Source organism: Mugil cephalus, chromosome 12 (genome assembly GCF_022458985.1).
Source record: "Mugil cephalus isolate CIBA_MC_2020 chromosome 12, CIBA_Mcephalus_1.1, whole genome shotgun sequence".
NCBI classification, from domain to species: Eukaryota; Metazoa; Chordata; class Actinopteri; order Mugiliformes; family Mugilidae; genus Mugil; species Mugil cephalus.
Genome location: NC_061781.1, coordinates 9,681,881 through 9,707,772, shown reverse-complemented (window position 1 = coordinate 9,707,772; position 25,892 = coordinate 9,681,881). Strand labels below are relative to the sequence as shown.

General features: G+C 43.9%; 1 protein-coding gene across 3 annotated transcripts; it reads right to left on the bottom strand.

Moving 5' to 3' along the window:
- Positions 1-744: 744 nt before the first annotated feature.
- LOC125017850 (alsin-like) lies at positions 745-25,186 on the bottom strand. Of its 3 annotated transcripts, none has more exons than XM_047601368.1 (41): positions 24,988-25,186; positions 22,585-22,756; positions 21,730-21,890; positions 21,076-21,300; positions 20,644-20,834; positions 20,364-20,396; positions 20,082-20,276; positions 19,129-19,253; positions 18,760-18,995; positions 18,347-18,434; positions 17,989-18,170; positions 16,655-16,823; positions 15,922-16,018; positions 15,692-15,769; positions 15,347-15,574; positions 14,834-15,005; positions 14,495-14,690; positions 13,673-13,738; positions 13,295-13,454; positions 12,965-13,096; positions 12,012-12,140; positions 11,723-11,746; positions 10,535-10,605; positions 10,269-10,335; positions 10,007-10,185; positions 9,024-9,089; positions 8,776-8,874; positions 8,265-8,429; positions 7,957-8,068; positions 7,702-7,779; positions 7,449-7,585; positions 7,177-7,332; positions 6,169-6,283; positions 5,680-5,837; positions 5,400-5,498; positions 4,956-5,135; positions 4,826-4,871; positions 4,660-4,721; positions 4,364-4,513; positions 3,791-3,887; positions 745-3,395 (listed from the first exon to the last, which is right to left on the bottom strand). In XM_047601368.1, exons 2-41 carry the CDS (start codon positions 22,602-22,604, stop codon positions 3,357-3,359), a joined length of 4,983 nt encoding a protein of 1,660 aa, XP_047457324.1. In that variant the 5' UTR covers positions 22,605-22,756; positions 24,988-25,186; the 3' UTR covers positions 745-3,356. The 3 variants fall into 3 exon arrangements, with proteins under 3 accessions (XP_047457324.1, XP_047457325.1, XP_047457326.1); XM_047601369.1 differs by having other exon boundaries at positions 7,177-7,329; XM_047601370.1 differs by lacking the exon at positions 11,723-11,746.
- Positions 25,187-25,892: the final 706 nt, after the last annotated feature.

Sequence of the window (25,892 nt, the reverse complement as noted above, 5' to 3'; positions counted from 1 at the left end):
GCGCAAATTACTTTAGTTTCGTCTAACATGCCGTCGGGCATCTCTTTAAAATGAAAGTGTCCACCTAAAAGTCCGTCCTTATCCATCTTCGTGCCACAAGGCTGGCGGTTATCCTAACCAAACCTGGCTAGTTTGTGCACGTGACGAAAGGTAATGAATGGGTCAAGTGCCACCAGGAGTAAATACAACAGCATTAATTACATCATTTTTTTTTTCCAGTTCTCCAGTTAAATTCTTTAAAGTAATTGCCGCAATTAACACAGTAACTTTGACAGCACCAGAATCCAAAATGAGATCCAAACTGAGAGGGGATTCGTTGTTAAGTTGCCAAATAGTGAGGTGGCCTCTACGTCTGGCTTTTGACCGCTTCTCATAATATTCCTTTTTCACGTACAGAAATACTGATTATTTTTTACCATGTTCAGCTTATTATGAGACGAAGACGTGACGTCCATGCTATCAGCCGTCCCCACCAGCTCCTGTCAGGTCTTTAAATCCCTCTTTAGGCTACTTCTAGGTACGTCCTAAACTGGTGACAGCAGACACAATTAAGACAATGTTTATTTGTAGCAACATTTTTGGTGAAAATGTGTGAGAACACAGACATACAGCGTTAAAAATGAGACTCCCTTTTCATCCTGTTAATCTCCGCTGCGAGTAAGGCCTCAGCGGTGGTCTGAGTACATTTCTTTTACATATATATTTTCTTCCTGCTGTGGAAAAGAAAGAAAACATTCCCAAGGAGACATTTGCATAATCTGTTTATTGCCCTTTCTTAATAAACACACATCCACTTCATCTTCATCTGTTCATCTGACCACCTCTTTCCATGAAGTTACAAAAATATAAACCTGGTTAGAAAAATAATCACCTTAAATATTTTACATGTGTCAGCTCATTGACAACATCAACATTGACTCTTTCCTCCTGGCGGTTTTCTTTCTCCCAGGCAGCCGCTGGTTTCTGTTCTTTTTAGAAGGAGCAAAACACCCACAGCTACATTATGGCGCAGCATATGACGCTGGAAAGAACTGTTGTTAAAATGTATTAATGCACAAGTTCTTGCACATTTGAAACCTGTGCACACACACTTTCTAACATTTTGAGTGGATCTCAAACCAACGGCTGCCGAAAAGTTAGAAAATCCACATACAAGACAACAGAAGACCGAATGTGAGCTTCAGCTCTGAGGATGACGAGCTAACGTCGACGAGCTGAGACATGGAAAACATCTGTGGTCTTTTAAACTTACAGTAACAATGATATTAGTGGAGGTCAAAGAAGTCAGTCTCCCTCACACGCCTGCGGCGCAGCCAAAATAAAGAAACACATGGAAGTCACTTCCTGGATTTAAACAGGTTTCTGAAGGTAAACATTCAGCACAAACCGAACAGACAGTAGAATTTCTTTTATGTTGAAATGTCCGGAATTTCAAGAGACTTGAACGAGAGTATGTCGAGTCTTTTCCAGTCTGTTCAGGCTCAGTTCATTAAGTCACTAACATGACAGCAGCACACACAGCTGCTAATCTAACCTATGACACTGGGTCTACGTCTCAGCACATCACAGCTCTCAGTGAACTGAATAGTGGACGTGTCCTTAGTTACAACAGATTATAGAAGAGGCGCTGCTGGTGGGATTTCAGAGGAATTCTTGATTTAGATTTTTTTTATATTATAGAAATGATTTATACCAATATATTCTTCAATAAATACTTTAAATTACTTTCTAATCACAAATAAATTAAGTCATATAAACCCTCTAAAAGTGATGAATCTCATCGATCTCCTAAGGAAAGAAAGGAGATAATGCTCAAAGAAGACTCGTATGGCTGCGACAGTGATCAGAGCTAGAAATGGAAGTTTGGTCAGAACAGAAAAATCTTCTTGTTCGACGACAGTGGCAATTTAGAAAGATACTGAAGGTTTAAAAATAATATTCTCATGTCCCTAAAATATCCAGATGTAAAAATACACGTTTACAGGTGCTTTAAATGCATAAAGTACACGCAGTGATAGACAATCGTAGCAGACGTGGAGACGTTCTTTTCATTTAAGTCAGTGCAGAAGCTCAACAAGGACATTTTTGATGATGGTAACTAAAATCAAAAGTGTTTCTTGTTGGATTTGTTCTTAATCTACTCATTCTCTCTCACACACACTCTCACACACACACACACACTCACACACACACACTGCAAAGAATAACAAAGAGAGGAATTAACCTTCCTGCTGAGCTAGTCCGTGTTCCCTCATTAATTCTATTTAATCAAGAGCAAAATCATTTCCCTCCGTGACGACATGTCACTGCCCTGATGGTCAAATTTATACTGGTTAGGTGCATCAGGAGGTCCAGACCTGAGTTCAGCCAGATCACATTCACTGCTGTGTTATAGGACAGGAATGTAGAAACTGAATGTTTGTGAAAGCAGAACTGCTTTCTGTGTCAAATGTGTCTTTACTCTTTACGTATAGCTTTCTGTTCTGGTGATTTTGGTTCAGTTTGTTTTCCGAGGAGGTAAACCACAGGCATTCTCCTTCAAACAATAAAACTCATCGAGTCGGCTAACTGTGATTTTCGCAGCTCGTTTGATATCGTTAAACGAGTAAAACCTGATCTCTGGTCAGCTCAGTTTGACCCAGCTGCTCTAAACTCCACCTGTGTCTCCTGCAGATGCTCTGAGATCAGTGAAAAGTACTGAGGGCTTTCCCGCACTCACATCACTCTGTAAAAACCTAAAAAAACGATGTGTTGAAACCAAGCCCAAGTGTGAATCTTCCATCTTCTATTTTACAAAGTTTACAATACATTTTTCTGCCAGTTTCAGTGTATTAGTATTCAGTGAATTTAAACATCTGATGATCTAACTGGAGAAATATTTAAATGATTAGTTCAGTTAACCTCTTAAAATTAAATCATGTCCCAGACTTTGTCAGTGACGTAGTTAACTCCCTTTTCCTCAAGTGTTTCCTCAGATTAACCAAGAAAGTAATTACAGTGCAGTATAAACTGAATTCTAGTGACTTACCCTTCATGTTTATACTATAAAATGCTAAAAAAAAGTGCAGTTGTTTCATCTTTGTCACTTCTTGAAATGTCTTGAAATTGGAAAACCTAAAAAAAGAAAATCCTAAACAAACGTCATGAAGACGTGCAGTTTTCTAACATGTCCAGAAGAGGGCAGTGTGTTGCTGCCCTGTGAAAACGGACCTATGCCGTGACGTAGCATACCGTTAATTTTAACAGCGTGCCAGGTGTCAGACTTCCTCTTCCTGTGATGAACTGAATGTTCCACTGTTGGGTGTGTTCTGTTCGTCGCCGTTTCCACTTCCTGGGACTGGACAGTCACTTCCTGTCTACATAATTGTCTCTTCCCGGATCTGGATGTAACAGGCCTACAGCGGAGACACACAGACACAGAGCTGAGCTGGTGATGGGTCAAGGTGAGAAGACATGTCAAAAAGAGACTGAGGAACTAAACGCGAGAGCCACAGAAAGTAGGGACGAGGCTATATGTAGTTCTTGTATGATAGCTGCAGATGCTAACCATGTTGCTGATGTTGAGGAAGTACTTTCCAAACATGTAGGAACTTTAGGAATGAAGTTTGCTTTAGCAGTGACGTTGAACCTACCACAGTTTCATTCACAAATTAAGGAAGTGCTCCAGTACTGATATGAGGATAGAAAGTACATGTACAACGTTCATCTAAGTTCAGATGCAGCGGAAACTCAAATGAGACCGTTTGTGATGTACTTTTCTGTGTCTATGTAGTAAATTCGTTGCTCGCACTTTTAGTGTCGTGAACATCAGTCCCAGCTCTCCGTGCTGAATGTTGGGGTCCATCAGATCATCTATCAGGTTGACCTCAGCTCCGAGGTTCCTGATCCTAGAGAGCAGAGCAGCAGAAACATGTCAGCGTGCAGTCAGACAAGTATTGATCTAAATCATACGTCTCCAACCAGGGGTCCGTGACCCCTAGGGGGTCCGCAAGGGTACTGCAGGGACTCTCTTCAGCCTCCAAGTGAAATCCCATGTTTGTATGTATGTTTATGGAAGTTGCACGGCCACCCTGAAGTTTTTGAACCTATGCAATGTTTGAATAGCTTAATATTTAATGCAAAATGATAATAATCATGTATATTTATAAACAGCACTAGGCCGAGCTTAATATACAACACACATATGGTAGTTGGGGGTCCCTACTTAACCTCTCCATCAGTTTAGGTTCCTTGGCATGAAAAACGTTGAACACCCCTGATCTAAATTATCAAAGAGTATGAATAGAAGTGGATGTGACGCACAACTGAGGCCGTTAAACGCCTACAACTTGCAGTTATACCAACAAAACGTGCGACAGCCCACCTCGCTCTGACCACCACATAAATGAAGAGCGGCAGCAGATCATCCATGCACCACAGGTAATCTCCAACCAGCAAAGGTTTTATCTCCAGGTTCAACTCCTCAAACGTCTTCTGGATGACCAGCAGTTTGTCTGATGGAGTAAATGTGGTGCTGCACGCATGGGAGGAAAAATGAATAATTAAAGCAATTTGTTAGAGACCCTGCAACTGAGCTACGCACTCCCTGACAGTCTCAAATCTGGGCTAAAATACCCATAAAACCATAAAGGAAACGTCTCATCAAGTCAAAGCAGCTACCTGATTTGTTGGAGGGTCTCTACAGCAGAAGCAAAGCAGGCGTCTTTACTGCTGGGTACAATCTGTGATGCCGATACAGAGAACATGACAAAAGTTATAAGTGTATACAAATGCAGCACATCTTTACAGAAAGCGATAACAAGGTGGACAGCAGATAATATCTGACCTGCTTCTTCTCCCCAAGAATCGACCTCCACAACGGCCAGAACTTCCTACAAGTGGGAGGGGAAAAAAATTTTGCTTTAGGTTTTCTTGCAGAAAGAGTGGAGATTGTGCGTTTGCTCGCGGGAACTCACTCCTGCACCCCCAGAGAGCTGAGCAGGGACTGGTCCGGCTGTTTGTTGAGCTGAAGGATGCGCTCCCAGTACTGCGCTTCCTCGCGCTCCTCCTCCAGACTGTACAGAGTGAAGAGAGGGGGATAGAGCCGAGGGAGGAGCAGCGGGAGGAGCAGAGAGGAGCAGCTCACCACCACAACGCTGCAGGAGAACAAGACAGTGGAGGAGGAGACGTTCAGCATTTAATGCAACGTGATCCTTCCAGTATTTGTGAGTTCAAACGAGAATTAGAACGTCAAATGCAGACTGCGTAAAGAACCAGTTACATCGAGCCACATATCTAGTACACAAATGGAAATGTCGCATGCAAATTACTTGTTAACTCCAAACTGTATTAGAACTACAACATTACACACATTGTGTGAAGTTGAAGCATGTGTTTCTGAATGCAGCGATGACACTCACCCTTGGTCCGATCTGCTTGAGTTACGTCTCCTTTGGGATGGAGGGGGAAGAGGCTCCGGGAGGATGCACCCATCATCCGGTAACCCCGGAAACAGAAATCTACAGGAAAGACGTTTTCTCCGCGTCAGTAAGTGTTTGCGTGGCCAGCTGCACCGTCTCAGAGTCGGAGCTGAAGCTCCGTTCAAGACTTGTAAACACACGCCGAGGGTCAAACCGAAGGCCGGGCTGACACTGAGCAGCGAGAAGGCGGACAAAGATCCGACAAAGACAAGGATCTGACCTGATGATCCTGTAGAAATGTATGAGGTAGGCCTGGACCTCTTGGACGGCCGGTCTGAGCAGCCTGCGGTTCGATCCCACGCCAACGTAGGTCATCCTGTAGGCCGTCACCAGCGTCTCCAGCAGCCAGCCCAGAGGGTGGTGGGGGGTCTCGCAAGCCTGACAACCACGGACACACACACAGCAAAAACGGAAAAGCGTTACACCTACAAAACAACCACCTTGATTCAGTTGCACACACCTCACACTAAAAATACAGTATTAACCAAAAGCAACACGGACTTTCTAACCACATGCGCACTCAGCTGCCTGTTTAACACTTTTAGAGGAAGCTCTGATGACACAAAAAGGCGCTGATCAGTAGTTTTGAGCTGTTGAACTGTATTGATTTGCATAGAGAAGTGTTTCTGTTTCAAAGCACAGATAAAGACAGGGATGTAGGCGGTGGGGGTCAAAGATGGTCACAGATCATTTCTCTCTTCGCTTGTACCTTAGTGAGGTATCTCCGTACGTTGTCATAGTTCGCAGTGGTGACTGGTTCTCCATACTGAGGGATACACTCCAAACACTCCAGCACTTTGCTCTGGGACCTACTGAGGTTTGGGCTACAAGACACACACACACAGTCACACAGTTTAAAGCTGACAACTGTGTACAAGATTAGCACTCATTGGATTACATTAAGCATTTGTTCCACATTTGTCCTTAAAGCTATGAGGGTTTCAGGATAATTACTTAAACCACATCAGAGTCTCAGCTCTTTTAGTGGATGTGCGTGAATGCGGCCGTGGCAGAACATGGCTCGCCATGACAGAACAAGAAGAGGCTTTCTTAACACTTTCCTCTTTCCGTGTCTTTGATTTCGTTTTTTTTTTTTTTTTTTTTATTGTCAGCCCGTCAAAGTTTGTTCTGGACTCTACTGGCTTCTTTTTTGTGCGTTTTACGAACTGCAGCCATGGTTTTCTCTTTGCGGCTGTGGTTTGAATTCCTAGGTGGAGATTCCGATCAGGTCTTCTCCTCACTGTTGACAAGGAAACATGGCCGCCCACATAACAAAGAAAGAATTCCGTGCAGTCAGAAAGTTTTCCCTCGCTCTACATTTTTCAACATTTGTCGCACACCTGCTTTATGAACTATGTGTGACATCTTTTCAATAGAGTTTTTTTTTAGCTTCTTTATTGCTTTCTTAGCTTGCACGGTCACCATTTCACTCCGCACACCGACAGACAGCTGCATCAGTCTAAACGTGCAGCTGCTCCACAACCATTTAGAGTCCGAGTGTGTAATTACTTCTGAACCGTTGCCATTTGGACAGGATGTGCACAAAGAGCTATATCTCCGACACAGTTGTTTCGGCGTTGGCGTGAAAACAGTCAGATTTAAGCTGATATTTTCATGCTGTGTCTTTTGTTTCATTTCAAATCACATTAGCAGAATCACAGAAGCCGATGAGCAAAGCTGCCCAGATGCTCGCGGTCGGGGCCGAACGCGTGTCTACCTCTGTCGTCGTGCAGTTGTTATAGTGACAGCGATGTTCTCCCAGGCTGTAGTCCTCTCTCCTCTCTCAGCGGCTTCACAGCCCAGGCGACTCCAGCACTCATCAAACACGCAGATCCACCTCTGATCTGCAGGCACCGCGTACAGACCCAACCTGCTGTGCGCAATTACACCGTTACATCACGCTCGTCATCAGCTGGCAACAAATGCACACAAACATAATGGTTGTGTTTGAGGAAAGCGATGCCAGCTTTAATCATAAATAATACTGACTGGAGGTTGCTTCTCTCTTTGTTTTCAGGCTCCTCGAAGCCTGGTTTGTTGTACACTCCGACCACCTTCAGCCCCGTGCGCCACTCTCCACTGAACTGGCCGTCCAGAGAGTCACCGTTAGACAGGGTCAAAACACCCTGAAGAGGAAGGAGTGAGGAGAAATACATTTGATAGAAAAACATATATATATATATATATATATATGTTATACACCAACAGGAAGCAGGTCAGATTAAACAGAGATGTGTTCTACCTTCCCACTGATGGTCCAGTCTTCAGAGAACTCCCCATGAAAAGTGGTGTCATCCTCTGACACCAACAGACCAGGACCCTGAGAGGAAACATTCATCCATCAAAGACTGTATCTAATGTAGAATAAATTATTCAAACTGTTTCACCGCATCAGTTTAGAGTTTTGTGTAATATCACAATAGTAGGATTTGTCCCCTGGCCCTGGTTGACTCAGTAAAACCAACAGTGAGATTTGCATACCCGTGGGTGCACTTACACTCATCTTGTTCTCTCTGAAAGTCCCTTCGAAGTACACGCCGTGCTGGGTGACGACCACAGCGTTGCCATGCCGCTGGTCATCCAGCCACAGACCCATGTACTTCTCACCTCTTGAGAAACAAACGAGATCAAGGTCTAACAACAGCAGACGCATAACCAGAGAGTTCGGTCAGAAAACGTATTAGATTACTGAAGGAGACGATTAGATTTATGAAGGAGATTATTACATCATTGAAGGAGGTTATTAGATTGTTGAAGGAGATGCAGTCGCAAAAATTGCCTAACACAATATGCCTTAAACGAGACCTGGTGATGTCGTCGTGGACTCCGTATCCCGTCTTCTTGTCGTGAACCCAGTGGCCAATGAAAACGCTGGAGGAAGTCCTGGCCAGTTTACCAGAGCTCAGCATGCCATAGCCGTGCCGCTGTCCGTCACAGAAACAGCCCTCGTACACCTCGCCGGTGGCGTATCTGTGTGTAACCCACAGCCGCACAAACACACACAGCCAGTGACCCACGTGTAAAAGTACAGAGAAAGGCACTAAGGCAGCTGAAATTATGGGTTCAATCGCCTCGCTGGTTGCTCAAGGCAAAGTGCTGTGGAGATGTTTCAGTTTTGCTGACCTGTGACCAGAGTCACTGTTTAACCTGAGTTAATGACTTTAAGACTCCGACCTTTCTGACCTGGTGTCGAGTACAGCTACTTAACACCAGACAGAGGCATCTCAGAGACGAGGAAGATGACTAAGCTTGTGAAGACGCTGTCTCTTTATGTACAGACTATCTGTAAAAACAGGAGTAGAAAGTGTATACTGACTTGTACTTGCCAAAACCATGGATCTTGCCCTCTCGCCATTGTCCCTGATAGATGTCTGCTTTGTTCAGCACTTTGTTTGGCATTATACACTCCCCATAGCTGAAAAGAAAGATATGCTGAAGGAGCAGTTTTATCCTTGTTTGTCAGTTGAACAGTTGTAGTGGGCAAATATCTAATAGTCACCACCAAGTATTTAAATATGTTAACTAAATATGATAATCATTACTACACCAGGTTAGAGCACTGACCCGTCCTCCAGTCCATTCTTAAAGTTCCCACTGTACGTCCGTCCATCCGGCCATTTCATGGTTCCTCTGTAAAGAACAACATGTGATTATTTTACACAGCTGACATTTAAAGAGCTGCTGTTTGGAGGTAAACAAACAAGAACTTGACACAGGAGTGTTGCAAATTATGTAAATTAATTGTTCGTAATCATTGCTGTCCTGACACAAATGTTTCCTGCTTTGAGAATCATGAACAGTCCCTCTCTCAGTCAGTGCGTTTACATGCACAGGGAGCATATCCTCCTCCTCCTCCACACTAGGTGGCGATATGTGTCTTGTCAGGAGGTTAATACGGCCCTCTTTCCGGACCTAATATGTCATATAAAAAACAAGAGTCCTTCATAGGGCAGAGTGGTATTTCAAAGAACAACCAGATAGATAATAGTACAGCTATTTTTAATCTTGTACATATGTGCGCGCTACTTCTGGTGCAGATAACATGGCACTATCCCTCAGGTGGTTCTTCTACCGACTCTGTATACCATCTTCTTCTTCTGCGACCAGCTTTCTTGGATATTTTTGTTCCAGGATCATACACCAGCACACCGGTTGTAGTGCATGCGCACACGCGTTGTCCAGTTAAAAGTCAAATTAAGGCGTATACACGCTGGAGAAAATCGATTTCCAACCTCATTATCTGGGTGTCTTAATCAGATAAGGAGATTTTAGTTGGCGCAACGTATTTACATGCACTTAAGTTGTCCAGTTAAAGTCGGATTAAGGCAATAATTAGTTTTTTTGCACAGGGTAAACGTACTGAGTCCACTATGCTTGTGGTTCTGGACATTTTAACTACTTAACTACACATGCAGTGAAATTGTTTAACGTCAGAGGTATGAGCAGGGAACATTCAACCTTAACAAAAAGGCTGCAGTGATAGAAATCAGAGATTCGTGACGCACACACGAACACCAAGAAGCAAAAAGTAAAATGAGTTCTCTAACCGTCCATGAACCCGTCCCGCCAGCCAGCTCCCGGTGTACCGAGCGTCTTTGAATCGCTCATCGGCAGTGAATGCGTAGGAGGCCGTGCGAGACATTGCCGTCATCCCGGGCGATGACCCCTGACCCCCACCGCCCATCACCTGATCCACCGCCTGGTTTAGAGATCGTAGCCACTTGTTCTGTCGGGAGACAAGGTAAACCAACTGTTATTGGAAACCAGGCTACCAGAAGTGGGTACCAAGAGTATAAACCATAAATGTACCTTTTCTTGAGGCGTTGAAGCCACCAAAGTGAAACTCTCCTCTGGACATGTTATTTGGATGGCATAGCTTAAAATACACAACATATAGACAATAATTAATGTGAACTAAAAACTAAAAAGACATATTCAATGCTACATTTCTACAACATTGACCATTCCTTCTTAAATTTTATTAGGACTGTAGTTACAGAATCAATGTGAAGTATCCACCAACCAGAAGGATGTTTTTTAGTCATATTAGCTTTGACATTCATTAACACACTTACAGTCCGCTGCTGTCCTCAGTAACTGGTTTCACCCACAGACAACTCAGAGGATAAACGTGATGCGTGGAGAACTGCAAGCACACACAAATGAATAGGAAAAGAAAAGAGAGAACAGTGTATTTCTTAAATTCTCATATTTGGTAACATCGCACAATCTGAGATTGCAAAACTCGTATCTTGAGGCATGACCGCAACCAGAACGACCAAAAGGTTTGCCTCTGTTAGTGCTCAATTGTGGTTTAGTCCATGTGCTGGTAAATTAGGGAAGTTACAAAAAACATGTCCAGTGTGATTTCAGTTTTACTGAGTGCACGTGAGCAGAAAGGGCTGTAAAAAGGAGTGAAATAGAAGAGGAAGAGGAATGTGCATCATTTCCCAGTTATATTCCAAATATGCTAAACAAGAGACGTGGCAGGGTTTTCTATTATCACACCACACCAAATGGAAAGGAAGGGAAAACCTAGACTTTTCTAAAACAAACACCAAACCAGTGAGGAGGAAACACAAAGAACAAGGCAACGAAACGTATTTTATTCCTTAACAGTTATGTCCACCAGTTTGGAGCAGGTGATGTTGTCTCTTGGATTAGACTTGGATCCTTTCACTATGACCCTCACTGTCTGAGACCTACGACCACTAAGACCTAAGCTCGTCTTCTAAACCCAAATCTACACACAGCGGGATGTTTGGCAGCAGCTCAAGTCCAGCATGGGCAGAAACAGTCGACAGAAGAACATGCAAAAAATAAATGATAACACAGGACATCTTCAGTGTTAAAGTATGTAACACTACCAATGCTGTTGAACATAAACTCAAGTCGACTTAACATTATACTGTATGTACATACACACATACAATAGATGTAATAAAATTAATTATTAAAATAATAATAAAATTAATTTAAATTAAAATTATTATTCATTTTGGCTGTTATAGTCTAGTTTGAGGAACTTGCTCACTAAATAACTGCACAGAGGAGGTAAAGGTAAATGGATTTGATTGAATAGTAGCTTTAATGTGCATGAGGTCCTGTATTACCATTTATTAGTTTGACTTGAAATCCCATTCCAACCTGTCAGAGTGGAAGCCCTGAACAGAGGCCGGCCAACAAAGCTGCTGCAGCTCAGGGTTAAACTGCTCAGGTGGCTGGAGGTGAAATTAGGGCAAACTGATGCCAGATATACTTACAAAGTTTTGAGAGGGAATGGAACCCTGAATGAATGAACGAAAAACACATTTTACACATGTAAACTTTATGCGCAGGTGTCCAGAAACGTCAGCGAGACAGAGATTGGAGTGGAAGCTTGGGTGTGATCTGAAACACAACAATCCTGTGGATATTTTCTTGGCATATAAACTTAAGTAATTAAGAAAAAAATACATGGTCTCTACTAAAAAAGTGCACTGCCCCACCAATAGAAGAACAAAAGCTTAGTTTGTGTTATTTTTTTCTGTCTGTGTGTGTGTGTCTGAGTACCTGTGTGTGAACCAGCACGTCGTTGAACAGTATGAACCAGTGATTGGAGAACCGCCCGGCGTTCTGCGGAGTCAGGGATCTGTTGCTGCTTTCACACACCACTCGACGCCGCGGGAGGCGCAGAACCTCCTGAAGAACAAACACACGTGTAGATCACAATCTCGCAGACTGGTGCACTCTGCCAGGTGAACAGTCAACGACAGGCGCCACATAATCACAACTTCTACGGTTCGAGTCCTTCTCCGTTTCTGCGCGTCACGCCCTCCCGTCTCCCTCCGCTTCCTGTCTGCTTCTTCGCTATCGACAAACATGGCTCCAAAAATAACACGTGGGAACAGCTGAGGACTCCACCATTAACCAGGTGGACAAACTCAGCAGAGGGACAACCTGTATTTACATATGACCACCGCTACCACGCGAGCAAACACACTTTGTTCTGTATATCAGTGCTGTCAGCTTTAATCGTCACATCTATGGCGACAAATAATATAAATCTGAGCACTGACAAACACAGATCAGCCACAACATTAAAACCACTGACGACCACGGTGGTCATAATGCTACGCCTGATCAGTGCACACTGTGTATGTAGCATTTACTGTGCACTGATGACAACTGCACTCCTGAGCTGTGTGTATTAAACCAGGTTTTAACCCCAGTAATATCTAGTGTTATCAGATGACCTGGGGCTGTTACTGGCAAAGCTTATTGATGGAGCCGACTTCGTGGATAAGCTCGATTTGGAAAGGAGCACACGGAGAGCGCTGCCAGGAATGCCGTTAGCCCTGAGCGGTGGAATAAATGTTACAAGCGGAGCTGCGGTGGGAGAGCGCACCATCCAGTGCATATCCTCTAGGTGATGTAATATTTCTCTGTTACAAAAAAACAAACAAAAAAAAAAAGAAAAAACAGAATAGAAAAGGGGTTATAAAATACAAAAGAACTGGACTCACGGTGTTTTTTCCAGAGTGCGTCTTCCAGAAGAGGAAGGTGGTTTCAGCCTCCTTCTTTCTCCTCAGCAGCGACAAAGACAGAGACTCATAATGTCTGCTGCCCTGATCCAGGGACTGATACTCGACGGTTAACTGGGGGACGAAAAGAAAGAAAGACGGGGAGAAAGAGAGCTTTTTTTTATTTATTTTTTTTACTGTATATGTGAACAAGATGTGGAATCTTATTACACTGACACTTGTAGAAAGCCCTGAAAGTAAAGGAGGATGGTTAATGAAAGAAAGATTTCAGTGGGAAGGGACAAAGAAATAAGAGCGGGGTGCTGTCCTCACCACATCATAGCACGCCGCCAGTTTGAGCAGGACTCGGCTGTATTGGTGGAGCTGCTGCAGAGGCCAGTACAGCATTGAAACCAGATCCACATCTCCATTGACAGACTGGTCTGACACACACAGCTGAGTGAGCGCGGTCTGCTGACAGCCTAAACAGTCGCTGGACAGAAACAAAGAGGCAGAGACACTTTTAATGTATCTGTGATAGTTTGAGTAGAGATAAAAGGCGCAGAACAACTGGGTATTTCTCGACAAAATGAATAAAAAGATGGCTGCTGCTCGAGCCCCCTGCAGTGACGCACTAGATGAGGCTTCATAAAAGAAAACGAGGCGTCTGCTTTCAGTGTTGCAGTACATTAAACACATAATGGAGCTTACAGTGACAGTTTGTGAAGAGGCTGGAATCCGCCCATTACTTGAAAGTCGCCAACCGCAGAACAATACCTAGCAGGGCAGACAAAGAGAGGTTTCAGTGTGCTTTTTTCTAATTAATCCACATGCTAAATACAGTATAACAGTATGAGGAGAAGATAAGCCCTTAATAAGAACTATTTGTAATGTTAATCTTTTGTCGGAGATACTGTTCCTGTTTGAAAGTCAAAGCAATTTTTCCCACCGGCTCTTCTCTCTCTCTGTCTACAGACTCTGATGTCAAAAGACACTTTGTAAGTTTTAGTTATATTTGCTGTGCATCTACTCTCTTACCACCCTGGTTTGTTTCTGAAAGATGTGTAGGAGTAGGAACGTCAGCACGGATTTAAAACCGTACCAAAGAATATAAACAGGAAGTTAACCAAGTTTACAGTATTTAGAGCTGAGTAAGTTGAGTTTTATCAGGGAGCGATGCTGTTTTAGTAAAAGGCAGTTAAAGGAATCAGAGCAGGTTGTTGCAACTTAAAGGAGGATGGGAGCTCCTGCCACAAACAAACACTTTCCCCCACAGGGAAGCACCTTTTAATGGCAGCATAAGTGTTTGAGTAAAGTGCTTCTAAGCTAGAAAAGCCTTATGCAAGCACTTTTTTATATCCTGTATTTATGTATTTTTCACTTTTTTGTTTGCTCTCACTCAGAACCACAGAGGACGTGTTAAACGAGCAACTATTATGGAAAAGAAGAAATCCATTTTAACAGTAATGCCCGCACACTATTGTTTCAGGACAATGCAGTTGTGACCTTGTGTGCCCAGACAATAAAACTTACTTTTTGTACGTTTCCAGGAAATACTCAGTGTGCATCAGCAGGGGAAGGGACGTGATATCAAAGCCCTGCATATCATGGAGGAAGTAGCTAAGAGACGTGGCGTGTCGACCGATCAGGGTGCTCAGGTGAACGAAACTCTCACAGACAGAGAAGAAGAGGTGAGTGCACGCCTCACCTAACGCCGGGCACACACGCTCTGTGAACGAGAGGGCAAATATTTGCGCACAAACATTTAAAACACAAGAATACGTTGACGCGTGAGGCGATCGAACCACGACTGTACCACGTCGCAAATAAAAAGCTTTGTGTCTTCATCTATTTTTAGTTTGTATTTCTCACCTCTGTTACACACTGGAGTGAGGAGGACCTTCCTGACGCTGCTCAACCAGCAGTAGAACTGTCTCTCTCTGGAGGCCAGCTCGTGTACAGCCGAGATAAAACCCATGACGTTGTGGTCTGAAAGCACCGCGCAGCTCTGACCGCCGCTGCACACACTGCTAATGTAACCCATCTAGACACGGGAAGAGAAGAAACACCGCCGTTACGTTTAGGTTTCAATTACAGGTTTGCTGCAGCTGGTGTGGATGAGGTCAACTCTGGCGTTGCACATCAACAAAACAAACCCTGGTCATGTTTGTTCACGAAATTTCGGGATTGCATCTGTCCCTTAATGCAAAAACGACTGCGCCTGCTTTTGACTGCCAAACGTATAACTCGATATGTCTGTTTCTTGTGCTTCAACCACACCGACCTATGAGAAATATGTGGAAATAAATAAATCCCAGTGGTGCAATAGGAAAATGTTCCATCCATCATCCTCCTTACCATCAGTCTAGAGCTGTGTTTACATACCTCGATGCAGAAAGGCAGCATGGTGGGTCTGACTGTGTAACTCTCCGTCTTGCTCGGTGACCTCTGGCGCGAGCTTTGCCTGTGGTTTGACTTCTCGCTCCGCACCGATAGCGGCTCTTGCTGCTGGCTGCAGTACAGCAGCACCGGCTGGACACAGTCTCCATCAGCGAGGAGGAGGGAGTGGCTCTGGCCGGCCGACAAGTCCCACACCCGGAGGCCGTCGGACAGCTACGGTGGTCCGAGAGGTTCAAAAAAGGCGACGCATTATTAGGACAATCTCGTTTCTGTGTTTTTGAGAAAAGCGTGAAGGGCTCAAATTGAGCGTGACTGACTGACTGTACCAACCTTCACTTGTTGAGGCAAAGTGACAGGATTGTTGACATGACCAAGCTGTCCACACATGTTGCTGCCCCATGAGTACACCTGCGACACACAGGACGGTTTATGTGCGTGTTTGTGAAAAGCACACTTCTGTGTTTGTCGAGACCAAATTTGACCTTTAGACATTAAAAAGGTTGATGTTTTGAGCTTAATGTAAAGGTTAAGTACTGAATGTGTGTGCGTGGTTTCGCTACCTGGCACTGAGCAGTGAGAGCCAGCGAGTGGTGAGACCCTGCGGCAACTCTGATCACTTCCTCCCCCGTCAAAGACTTGATACACAGAGGCTGGAGCCTGGACGCACACACGTTTATGTCTTTAGTCTTGTGGATACAATTATTTTCTTGTGACTTAACACGCAAAAGTTATTTATTGTCATTTATTTGACTATTTTATCACAAGATACCACTGTTACAACACTTTATAAGGTCATATAGGTAGCATGGATATATGTTTCCAAGAGGCGTTCAAGGTTGGATAAAAGCATTTTTAAATGTGGTATTATATTTCAACATTTAGATTTGTTCCAAGCTAAATAAGGAAAAACTTACGTCTCTTATTAAGCAGTTTATCCAATGTCTGCAACATTTCCACAAATGCAAACATGAAGACAGCAGTTGCAGGAATAAGATAAGAATAAGAGGAATAAGATGTTCTTATTAGCTTTAAACATATGTTCTTGAAGAGGATGCGCCTTCCCAGTGCTTTGTGTTGTAATGCTATCAATTCATTGTTCAATGTTCAGTGTAGGGAGCTAGCACAGACTTTGGAGCTCTGATGAAGACCCACCAGGCTGAAATGTTAGCATGTGGTTTAACGTTGCCAAATAAATTGGTGAAATTGAGATTCGTCCTCAAGATTAGCTTTAAACATTGTTGCACAATTACACTGTTTTCTTCACGTAAATGTATCGCGACTGCGCGTCCAGACCTGGCGAGCTGGTCTCCATGTCCAAGTTGTCCCTCAGACCCGCGGCCCCAGCTCCACACCTCTGTCTCCAGAGACGGCAGCCCGTCCCCTGCCTCCTCCTGCGCTGCAGCCTGACCTCGACCAGCGGAGGACGGCCTGCAGGCGCAAGGGTGGCGCCGCCGCGGAGATCCTGAAGGAAAAACACACGATGGTAGAAATAAAGACCTGGTAAGGGAACTGTTTCAGCTTAATTCGTAATATGGCGAAGAAGCTCGAATAACTCTGCTAAGTGTTAGGTTGAACTGCATAAGTTCACACTGTTCTCAACACCCAAAAATTAAATGCACTTCGTGGACAAAGACAAATAAACCGCACCTGAAGGTTTGGTATGAACACACCCTAAAGAAATCTGCCAGCAGTGAGATGAGCGCTCGGGGCAGCTGCAGCTTTACAGTGGCAATAAAATCATCTTCAGTGAAAAAGGGTTCTATTCAATCCCTAGCAAATACGTACATATAACTGCGTGAAAACTAAAACCTATGAGGGATTTTCAGGTCTGTGCTCACCAGTGGGAGACTTTCATTTTGAACTACTGAAACTACCAGAAAAAGAGAAGTTATTGTGGTGTGTCTGCCAGTGCCTTTGAATGTCAGACTTGATCCTGTGCCTGCCTCACAGTTTCATTGCACCATACGCACAAGATATTTCGTGTACTCTCCAAGCGAAGAGGCTTTAAATGGTTAACCAGACCGAGATAAGAGGGGAGGATTTTTAGCTCATGCAAAACAAGCTACTCTACTGTGACTAAAGGACTCTCTGATACTTCTAATGCGTGGCCTTTTTCATTTGATTCTGATAACAAGCGAACGCTGTTATGTCAAGAAAGCAACAATAACACATCCATCCGTGATTTATTTATCAACCGGTAAAGTCAGGTTTTAAAGAATCCATTATTGTTAAGTGTGTCAAATTGAAAGGCAAACACGGGCAGAGACTGCCCTGTGTATTTATGCTGCAGATAACATTTAGATTTTTTCTTCCTTGTTCGCCAGACGTGGAGGAATAGAATCAGTGATTCTTCTGGCACTGTTCACGATGATTCACTGTTACTCGAGCAATTGACATGCTGTCCTGTGTCTGTTCATTTCAACTGAAAATCTAAAAAACTACAACCTGTAGTTTTTACAAGGAGTTGCCCTGAATAGCTTCTTCTGGTCTTGATAATAAGCAAAGTTAACAGTCTCTTGGGTTATATTTAGGGTGTATCAGTCTTTTCATCTAACTTTTTGGCATGACAGCAAATACATTTATTTCCCCAAAGTACAGTCAATTTGTCCACACCCTGCCATTCCTACCATGGGTGGGAGTTCCAGGAAGTGAGCGTCTCCTGCTCGTTGCTGTTATCCCCTTCTGGTGTATATTTGTGAGACTGGAGCTCTTCTGCCCCCGCAGCGCCTGATTTTCCCTTTCCAGACAGAGACGAACTTCTTCCAAACACACCGGGGAAGATGAGTACGGCCCAGAAAGTCCACCGTCGCTGTGGGACAGAAGGTCAAAGATTACTTGAAACCAGTTGGCAGATAAAAAGGAAGATTCACAAAAATATCACAACACAAATCTGAGTTTTGTGACATAAGATTATTGAAGTGATACATTAATTATCAGAAACTCTTGAGCAGACAGCGGTTCACAGTTAACTTAAGTCAGCCTTACTCGTGGCTTTGTTTCTTGACGATTGAGTCGTCTTTGTAACTGGAAGTCAACAGATCCGTGGAAGGAGTTGAGGAAAGGCAGCTGTCATCTGGATGCAATGATCGAGGAGGGGAGAGGAAGAGAACATTATTGTCGGAAAGAGAAAGAAAACAGATTAAATATTGAATTTGCAAAGAACAAAGCGACGCTGAATCGAATAAAAGAACACAAACACACACTGGTCGAAAAAAAAAGATCACAACAAAACCCCCAAAAGCAGCTGAATGAAGAACAAAGCCCAAATTAAGGAACAATAAAGAGAGAAAGAATAAGCATGTTAAATACCAAACGTCTAACCAACCGAAAGGCATGAAATGAAATAATACATCAGAAAGGAAATATGAACTAAGAAAGAAGGAACAAATGACACCAACCTGAGGTGTGGCTGCTCAGCGAGTCGTCATCTCCTGTTCCTGTGGTGTGACGCGGCTCCAGTGAGTGACCCGAAAGTTTCTCCAGGAGTTTCTGAAGCTCCAGTTCATCAGGGGAGGCTGCGTTCTTGTTGGCTCTCTGGTCTGACGATGGGTGTGCTTTAGGGCTGCCATCACTTAGGGTTAAAGAGTTATCGTGCCCCTCGGCTCCAAGACTGGTGGTAACTGGAACGCTCCTCCTGAAGTTTTGCAGTGAAAGGAAAAGAAGGCAAAAGAGAGAGACACAAGAAAGCAAAAAAAATAAAATAAAATAGATGACATAAGTGCAAAACTGAGGGATAAAAGAGAAACACAAGTCTATTAACACTGTACTGTTTAGTGTTTGATTTTCCGTCATCAGAAAATGGGCACGAACTGGCTCCAGAGCCAGGGCTGCTGCCAGCTGACATTCCCCCAGGTTGGAGCCTTTGTCTGGGGCCTCGTCTTCTGGGAGAAGTCTGGGAATGCAAACCATAGAAGGGCATCAAACAGCGCTGAAACAGCTAACAGCTGTGGTACCAGATCATGGAAATGACTGCTTTAAAAGTCAGCCAAGACATGTTTACTACCCCTAGATGCTGTCATATTATACCGCTCTGATTACGACAGGAAGGGTAGGCAGCGTATACATCGTCGAGTCTAAACCTTATGATCATGCCTAGGCTGGCGAAGCTACAATCAAATCTCATCAGGGTCTGGTAAGTGGGTAGCTGCACAAAAAGTCTGAGCCATTTTTGTTGCAAACGAATTCAACTCCACGCTGCTCTGAGATGACGCGCACGACTGTGTCGGTGTTATTTTCATGTCCACCGCCACATAAAAACCCACCCAAATTTGATTGGCCCAAACGGGTCTTCGCCGGAGTAGAGTTTGCTCCAGACAAACTTTCAACCACAAAATAATTTGTGGGCAAGGAAGTCGGTCTGGCCTCCAGGCTAGATCGTGCCTGTCTTTTATGCTGTCGGTTATCTGCATGTTGACAAAACAGCGCCAACCTGTCAGTGCACGAGCTTGACAAGATCTCTGAGGATGTTTTGTAATATCTGGCACCGAGATACTGGAGATCCCTTTATCTGCAGCGTACTGCATCAACAGCACACACCTCTGAATTTCCCCTGCACTCAAACACTGGAAAACTCTAGCCCAATATTTTCCCATACCTTGATGTGTCTTAATTTTCCAAGGTAATCAGTGGTTCTGGCTTCACTTGTGTAGTTATAATGTTCTGGTTTATAGGCACGAAGCAGCATGTTGTGTTCATTTGCTTCCTGTAAAGTGGTAATTACCTCGTCTTTCATGGCCTCAGTCAGCTCCACCCCAAGTGGACAGTAGTGAGCCTCATCAAAAGCCTCCTCCCTCTCCGTCACCGTGCAGTGAGGCGACTGGCCCCGCTCCCTCTTTTTCGGGGGATTCTGGGTATTGTAGTCCTGGGGAGGTAAACTGCGAACAACAGCCAGGCTGTGGTACGCACCACAAGCTACCTGCAGGAAACAAATTGAGCCAGTGACGCTGGATCTACCTCCATTTTTGTAGTTTTAATGTGGCAGTGGAGGTATCTGAGAGTGTACCTGGATCACGTGCCTGCCTGCCAGGTGCTCCACCTGGAAGAGAACACAAATCTGATCAATGATGGTGAAATGTACTATTTTAAATACGTTGTTCTCATTCACACAACTAACATGTGACGAGGATTTTCTTTCTCATCAGTTCAAATATAAATATAAAAAGACTCTGAATGGTTTTAGAGTCGACTGCACGAATCATATAAACTGTAAGATCATTCTTTTGTTTATATCCAGGTTAGAGCTGCAAAATAAATTCATTGAGTCATTGCCACATGCAGCCCACCTTCTGTGGTCTCCACACAGGGAAGGTGCTGGTGACCAGGCCGAGCTGGCAGCCACTTCCCCACGCCCACAGCTCACTCTGGGCTGACAGAGCCAGGCTGTGCTCCCGACCGCAGGCAATGTCCACGACCCGGACGATGGCTGGAGGGATGACCTCACTGTCCACCACGCTGACTGAGCAGGGCTCTGGAACTGAAGCAAGGCAATCGTCTGCGTCATTAAAGTCATAAAAGTTAAAATGCCATGAGAGATAAAGAGAAAAAGTTTATAAAAACTTCAGCCACAAAATGGGGAAGTGTTCTCTGAAAATGCTTATTCCTCAGAAACGTGTAAAAGAAATGGAGAAGAAAGAGTGGAGCGACTAGAAAATGAACATGAACTGAGGCACTGAGGGAAGGGCCGTAAATGGGGAAAGAGGACGGCGTCGACCAACCTGTGATGTTCGTGACTGTGCCTCTCTCAGGTACCCCGCACTGCCCTGCGGTATTCTCCCCCCACATGTAGACGTTGCCCTGGTCGCTCAGTGCCCCGCAGTGGAAGCCGCCGGCCACCACTCGAACCACGGTCTTCCCCAGCAGAGAGACCTCCAGCGCCGGAGCAGACGCCGGGACGCTCAGATCCCTCCATAACAGCTCTCCGAACGAATAAACTTGGCCGCCTGGAAGAACGCAACAGCTGAGTAGAAAGGCTTCATTGTCGAAGATATAATAAATAACCACGGTGGGAAGGCTCCACGGCAACAGCCTGGTTTCAGACGACCAACTGAGAGGAAAACCTGACTCTTCCTGCTCATTACACAGTTAAATTAAGTAAATATTTTTCAATAGGTTATATAACCGTTAACTAGTGCAGATGTCTACCCATAATAATTACAGTATCATTACACTGGCAATACAACCATCACATCAGCATTACCTGCTAAACCTTTATACTCACTATAGGGTCGACCAGTCTAAAAAAGGGAATATTCACGTCCTAATGTTGAAAGACTCAACTAGAATTAAAGAAACTGTTACTATGAAACACTATATCTTGATTTGTGAGACAAAACTACCACCCAGTCCTATTTTGCTACAAAGACACTCACCCTGTGCTAGCAGGAGGCCATGGTGTTCTCCCAGAGAGACCTGCAGAACAGGCCTAGACAGCAGCACTCTCTCTGGACAGAGCTGCTGGCTGAGGCCCGCTGAATTCCAGATGTGGAGCAGTCCACGATCAGGAGGCGCGGAGGCCTCCTCGTCCGCGGGGCTGCAGAAAACACGTGCAAGCTATTACCGGCCTTGATTTGAAATGTGCGGACACATTTTGTCCAAACCCGAATGCGAGCTCAACACCGGCACGAAATGCTGAACCTGGACACCGCCGGTTTTATTAAATTTTTATTAATTTTGTTTGGGTTTTCCTTGAGACCAACATGAGTGAATAATGGATTGAATTCCAACTCATTCAGCCGTCAATTAAGCATCTGCAGGCCCTGACATGTATCTCGAGGGCGGAGAACAAATCTGTCAATGACTCAATCTAACAGTCGCACTGAAGCGGACATGAACATTCTGGATAACCGCGAAGCAGACGCTCTTCTGGAGTGGATTATATGGTGAACGCAAGCTGAAAACTCCAGAAGCTCAATACTGACTAAAACTTTCTACTGCAGGTTTTGACTGGATTTTAACAGAAACGTTATTCAACATAAATTACTTTTTACTTTTAAAACCAATTTAAATTACAAAGGTATAAAAGTTCTCTCTATTTGTAAAAATAAATAAATTAAATTTGCTGTGAGACATCACTGGTGGATCTAAGTGTAAATATAGTCAGGACGGCAGCTAGAGGAAACACAAGGTCATTTTGCAGTACCCACCATGTTTCCAGTGGAAACAGGCTGCTGGGGAGATGTTATCAGAACAGCTGCAAGTGCATTAGTGTGTTTGGATGTGTTTACCTTTCTTCTCGGTTCTCCATCACTTCAGGCTCTCCATTCCCCAGCGCACTGACGGCAGCTTTATTAACATTTTTTCGGAGCACTCAGTTAACGGGAACAAAGCAAATACTCGGTCCCGTCTCCTCGTCTCATTCGTTCGTCAGGATCCAACTGCTTGCTTCTTCTTGAACACCTGTTTGCCAAAACAACACGAGTGTACAGTTCATTACAGCAATTACTTGACATAATGTCTGGCATTTACAATGAAGACTAAAGCTTTCGTATAAATGGTTCTTCTCTGGCTCTGGATTACAACAATCATCATTATCAGTTTATGTACATAAATGCCCCTTTACATCAGTGGTTCCCAATCTTGGGTCCATGCCTCCTGCACCCCAGAGATCACAGGTGGTATTGGGTGTGTCTCCATGTACGAGGCAGTATTCCAGCATCGTACCAGATCTCTGGCGTGCGGCGTTCAATTGCGATTTACCAACAGATCAACATTTAGAAAAATAATAATGTTGATGTGGGATATTGTCAGGTTCCAGCTGTCGATTGAGTTCATCAACCAATGGAGTAACACAGCTTTCCCTCTCTCAACTAACATCACTAGCCAGTCAGGAGTAGGGTGGGGGTGGGTCTTGGACAGCATGGTTGAGATCCAGCTGCAGCTGATGCTGCATTCAAGACAACTTGGGAAAAATGAGCTGTCAAATGAGTTGACTCAAACTGCTTCCAAAATAGAAAAATAGCTGCTGCACATATTTTAATGTTCAGCAAACGTAACAATATATCACAACATACCAAACTTAATTTTTTGCCTCACTGCTATAATGTGAACGCTATGATATGGGAAGTCTGACATTTCCAAGTTGGAATATAGAATATCCGAGTGTCATGAAGGCATTTTTTCACTGAAGTCACTGCTGTCAGAAAGATGGAGAGGACATTTATGAAACTAGAAGAATGTGTCTTCACTGCAAACAAAGGACTTAACAATAGTAAAATAATAATAATAATAATAATAATAATAATAATAATGAACATTAGGATGTAAATATTTGTATCAATTGAAACTGAATTAAATGGTTAACTTTCTAATCAAATAATAAAAAAACGGTTGGGAACCACTGTTGTAGATAAATACATAGAAGCAAGCAATCAAATTTACTTTTTACCTGTCTGGTGTCTAATTTAGTTTTAAATATGTTTCAAGAACATGCATGAAATTCCAACACAGATATTTAGTCACCTAATGTTACGGTCACATATGAATTCAAGCAGGAGTACATAGAAATGACAAATAATATTTTACACATTCGTCACAGTTTTTAGTTCTGGTGATCATATAAAGAACAAATACTCTTAAGTCATGGACAGTCCACTGCCAGCTCTTTCAGGCTTTCACTTATGCTAAAATACTGTTTCAAAGGTCAGGGATGGATTTCCATGATTATGTGTAAATCATTTCAGGCATTTAAGCTGGAGAGGCTACAGTCGACGTTTACTGAGTTCTTAACATCTGTACGACTCTGCTAACATATCAAACGAGTTCAATGGCCTGCTTTTCATCAATTCTATGTTATTCATCACTCGTTACACATCACTATCAAACCAGATTGTCTCAAGGTGCTTTACTGGACCCAGAGCCTGACGCCACTGGATTAAGTTTGACAGGAATAATGATCGAAATACAGATGTTAAACTGTCACGTGAGATGTTCTCGCTTATTCTCTCCTCCAAATAGCAGAGAAAATTTGGGACACGGATAAGACTACAGGTCATTTATCACCTATAGTTGACATCAACAAGGCGTCTGTCTCTGTGTGTCCATGTGTAGGACAGTGTGGCTTCATGAAGGTTATGCTGTCCAGCATTTGTTTCAAATAACCCAGAGACCTGTTGATTCAACTGTGCGTTTTGATTATTTTGACAAGCTAATATTAATCAGTAAGCAATGCTAAATAACAGAAATTAGAAACGCGATGGCGATGGAAGACTGATTAACTAAATTTAAAAAAATAAAATATAAAAATAAGAAAAAGATTTATCATAGACAGTGGCTGCACGTTGTGTCCATAAAGCTACTGTCATAAAACAGCACAGAGATATAAACCTGTCAGAGACATATTTTGTTGCAGTCACCTGTTTCTCTATGGGTGGAAACACACACACACACACACACAAGTCCAAAGCTATGTGACAGATTAGCTAATCGATACACACTGCCACTGAGACAAAACAGACACAACTTTCCCTTCCTGGCTTTCTATCTCATTGACAGTGTCTTCACACACGCCGGCTTGAGTGGAGTAAAACACGACGGTCGTGTATTGTCGATCAAATGAAGCCTACAGCTAACAAACTTAAGTTATCTAGCATGAGGCTAATGCTTGTACAGAGGCTAACTCAAAAACTCACCAGATGACGGCGTGAACTCGACAGAAAGACGCGGGGGTTTGAGGTGGGATGACTCTGAATGAGTCCGGATAGTTGTGAGCGAGTGTCACGACGGGCGACACCGAGCTATGGCATATTTTAATAGATTCAAATCAGTGCAGCGTAGTGGAAGCAGAAGTGATCTGACAGGAGTTGGGGAGTTGTGTTGTTGTTGGGAGGAGGAAACTCTCCCAAACCACGGTGTCCAGGAGGGGACAAAAAACATCGCTGCAGCTTTCCCGACCCCGGGGGACATGTGCTAGGTTTATTTAGTCCGCATTAACACAGTACTTTGTAGTTTAATATACTGTCTAAAGTAAAGATCACAGTTAACTTTACGTGGTAAGACAGGACCTGACAGAATGGCACTCAGACAACATCCTAGTTTTGAACACAAGTAAGATCAAGGAGGTCATTGTGGACCACAGGAGGTCCAAGAGGACAGAGCACACTCCTCTCCTCATACCAGGGGAAGCAGTCAAGCGTGTCAATGGCATCAAATTCCTGGGCATCCACATCACATCTGACCAGAGCTGGTCTGTGAACACTGCACACCTGGTGAAGAAGGACCAGAAGAGGCTCTTCTTCCTCAGGAAGCTGAAGAGGGCCACAACAGAACCTGCCCTCTGTCCTGGTGTGACAATGAGGTATGGGAGCTGCATGGTACAGGAGAGGAAGAACTCGTCTGTGCTGACGGGGTCCAAAAGAGGGCCAGCAGAATCCCTGCAGATCCCAGCCACACTGGCCATGGACTGTTTGTACCTCTCCATTCACGGAAGAGGTGCGGAAATACCAGAACCACAACCAGCAGACTGAGAGACAGCTTCTTCCCCTTGCATACACACACACACTCAACCCTCCCTCCTAACACTGACAAACACACACTA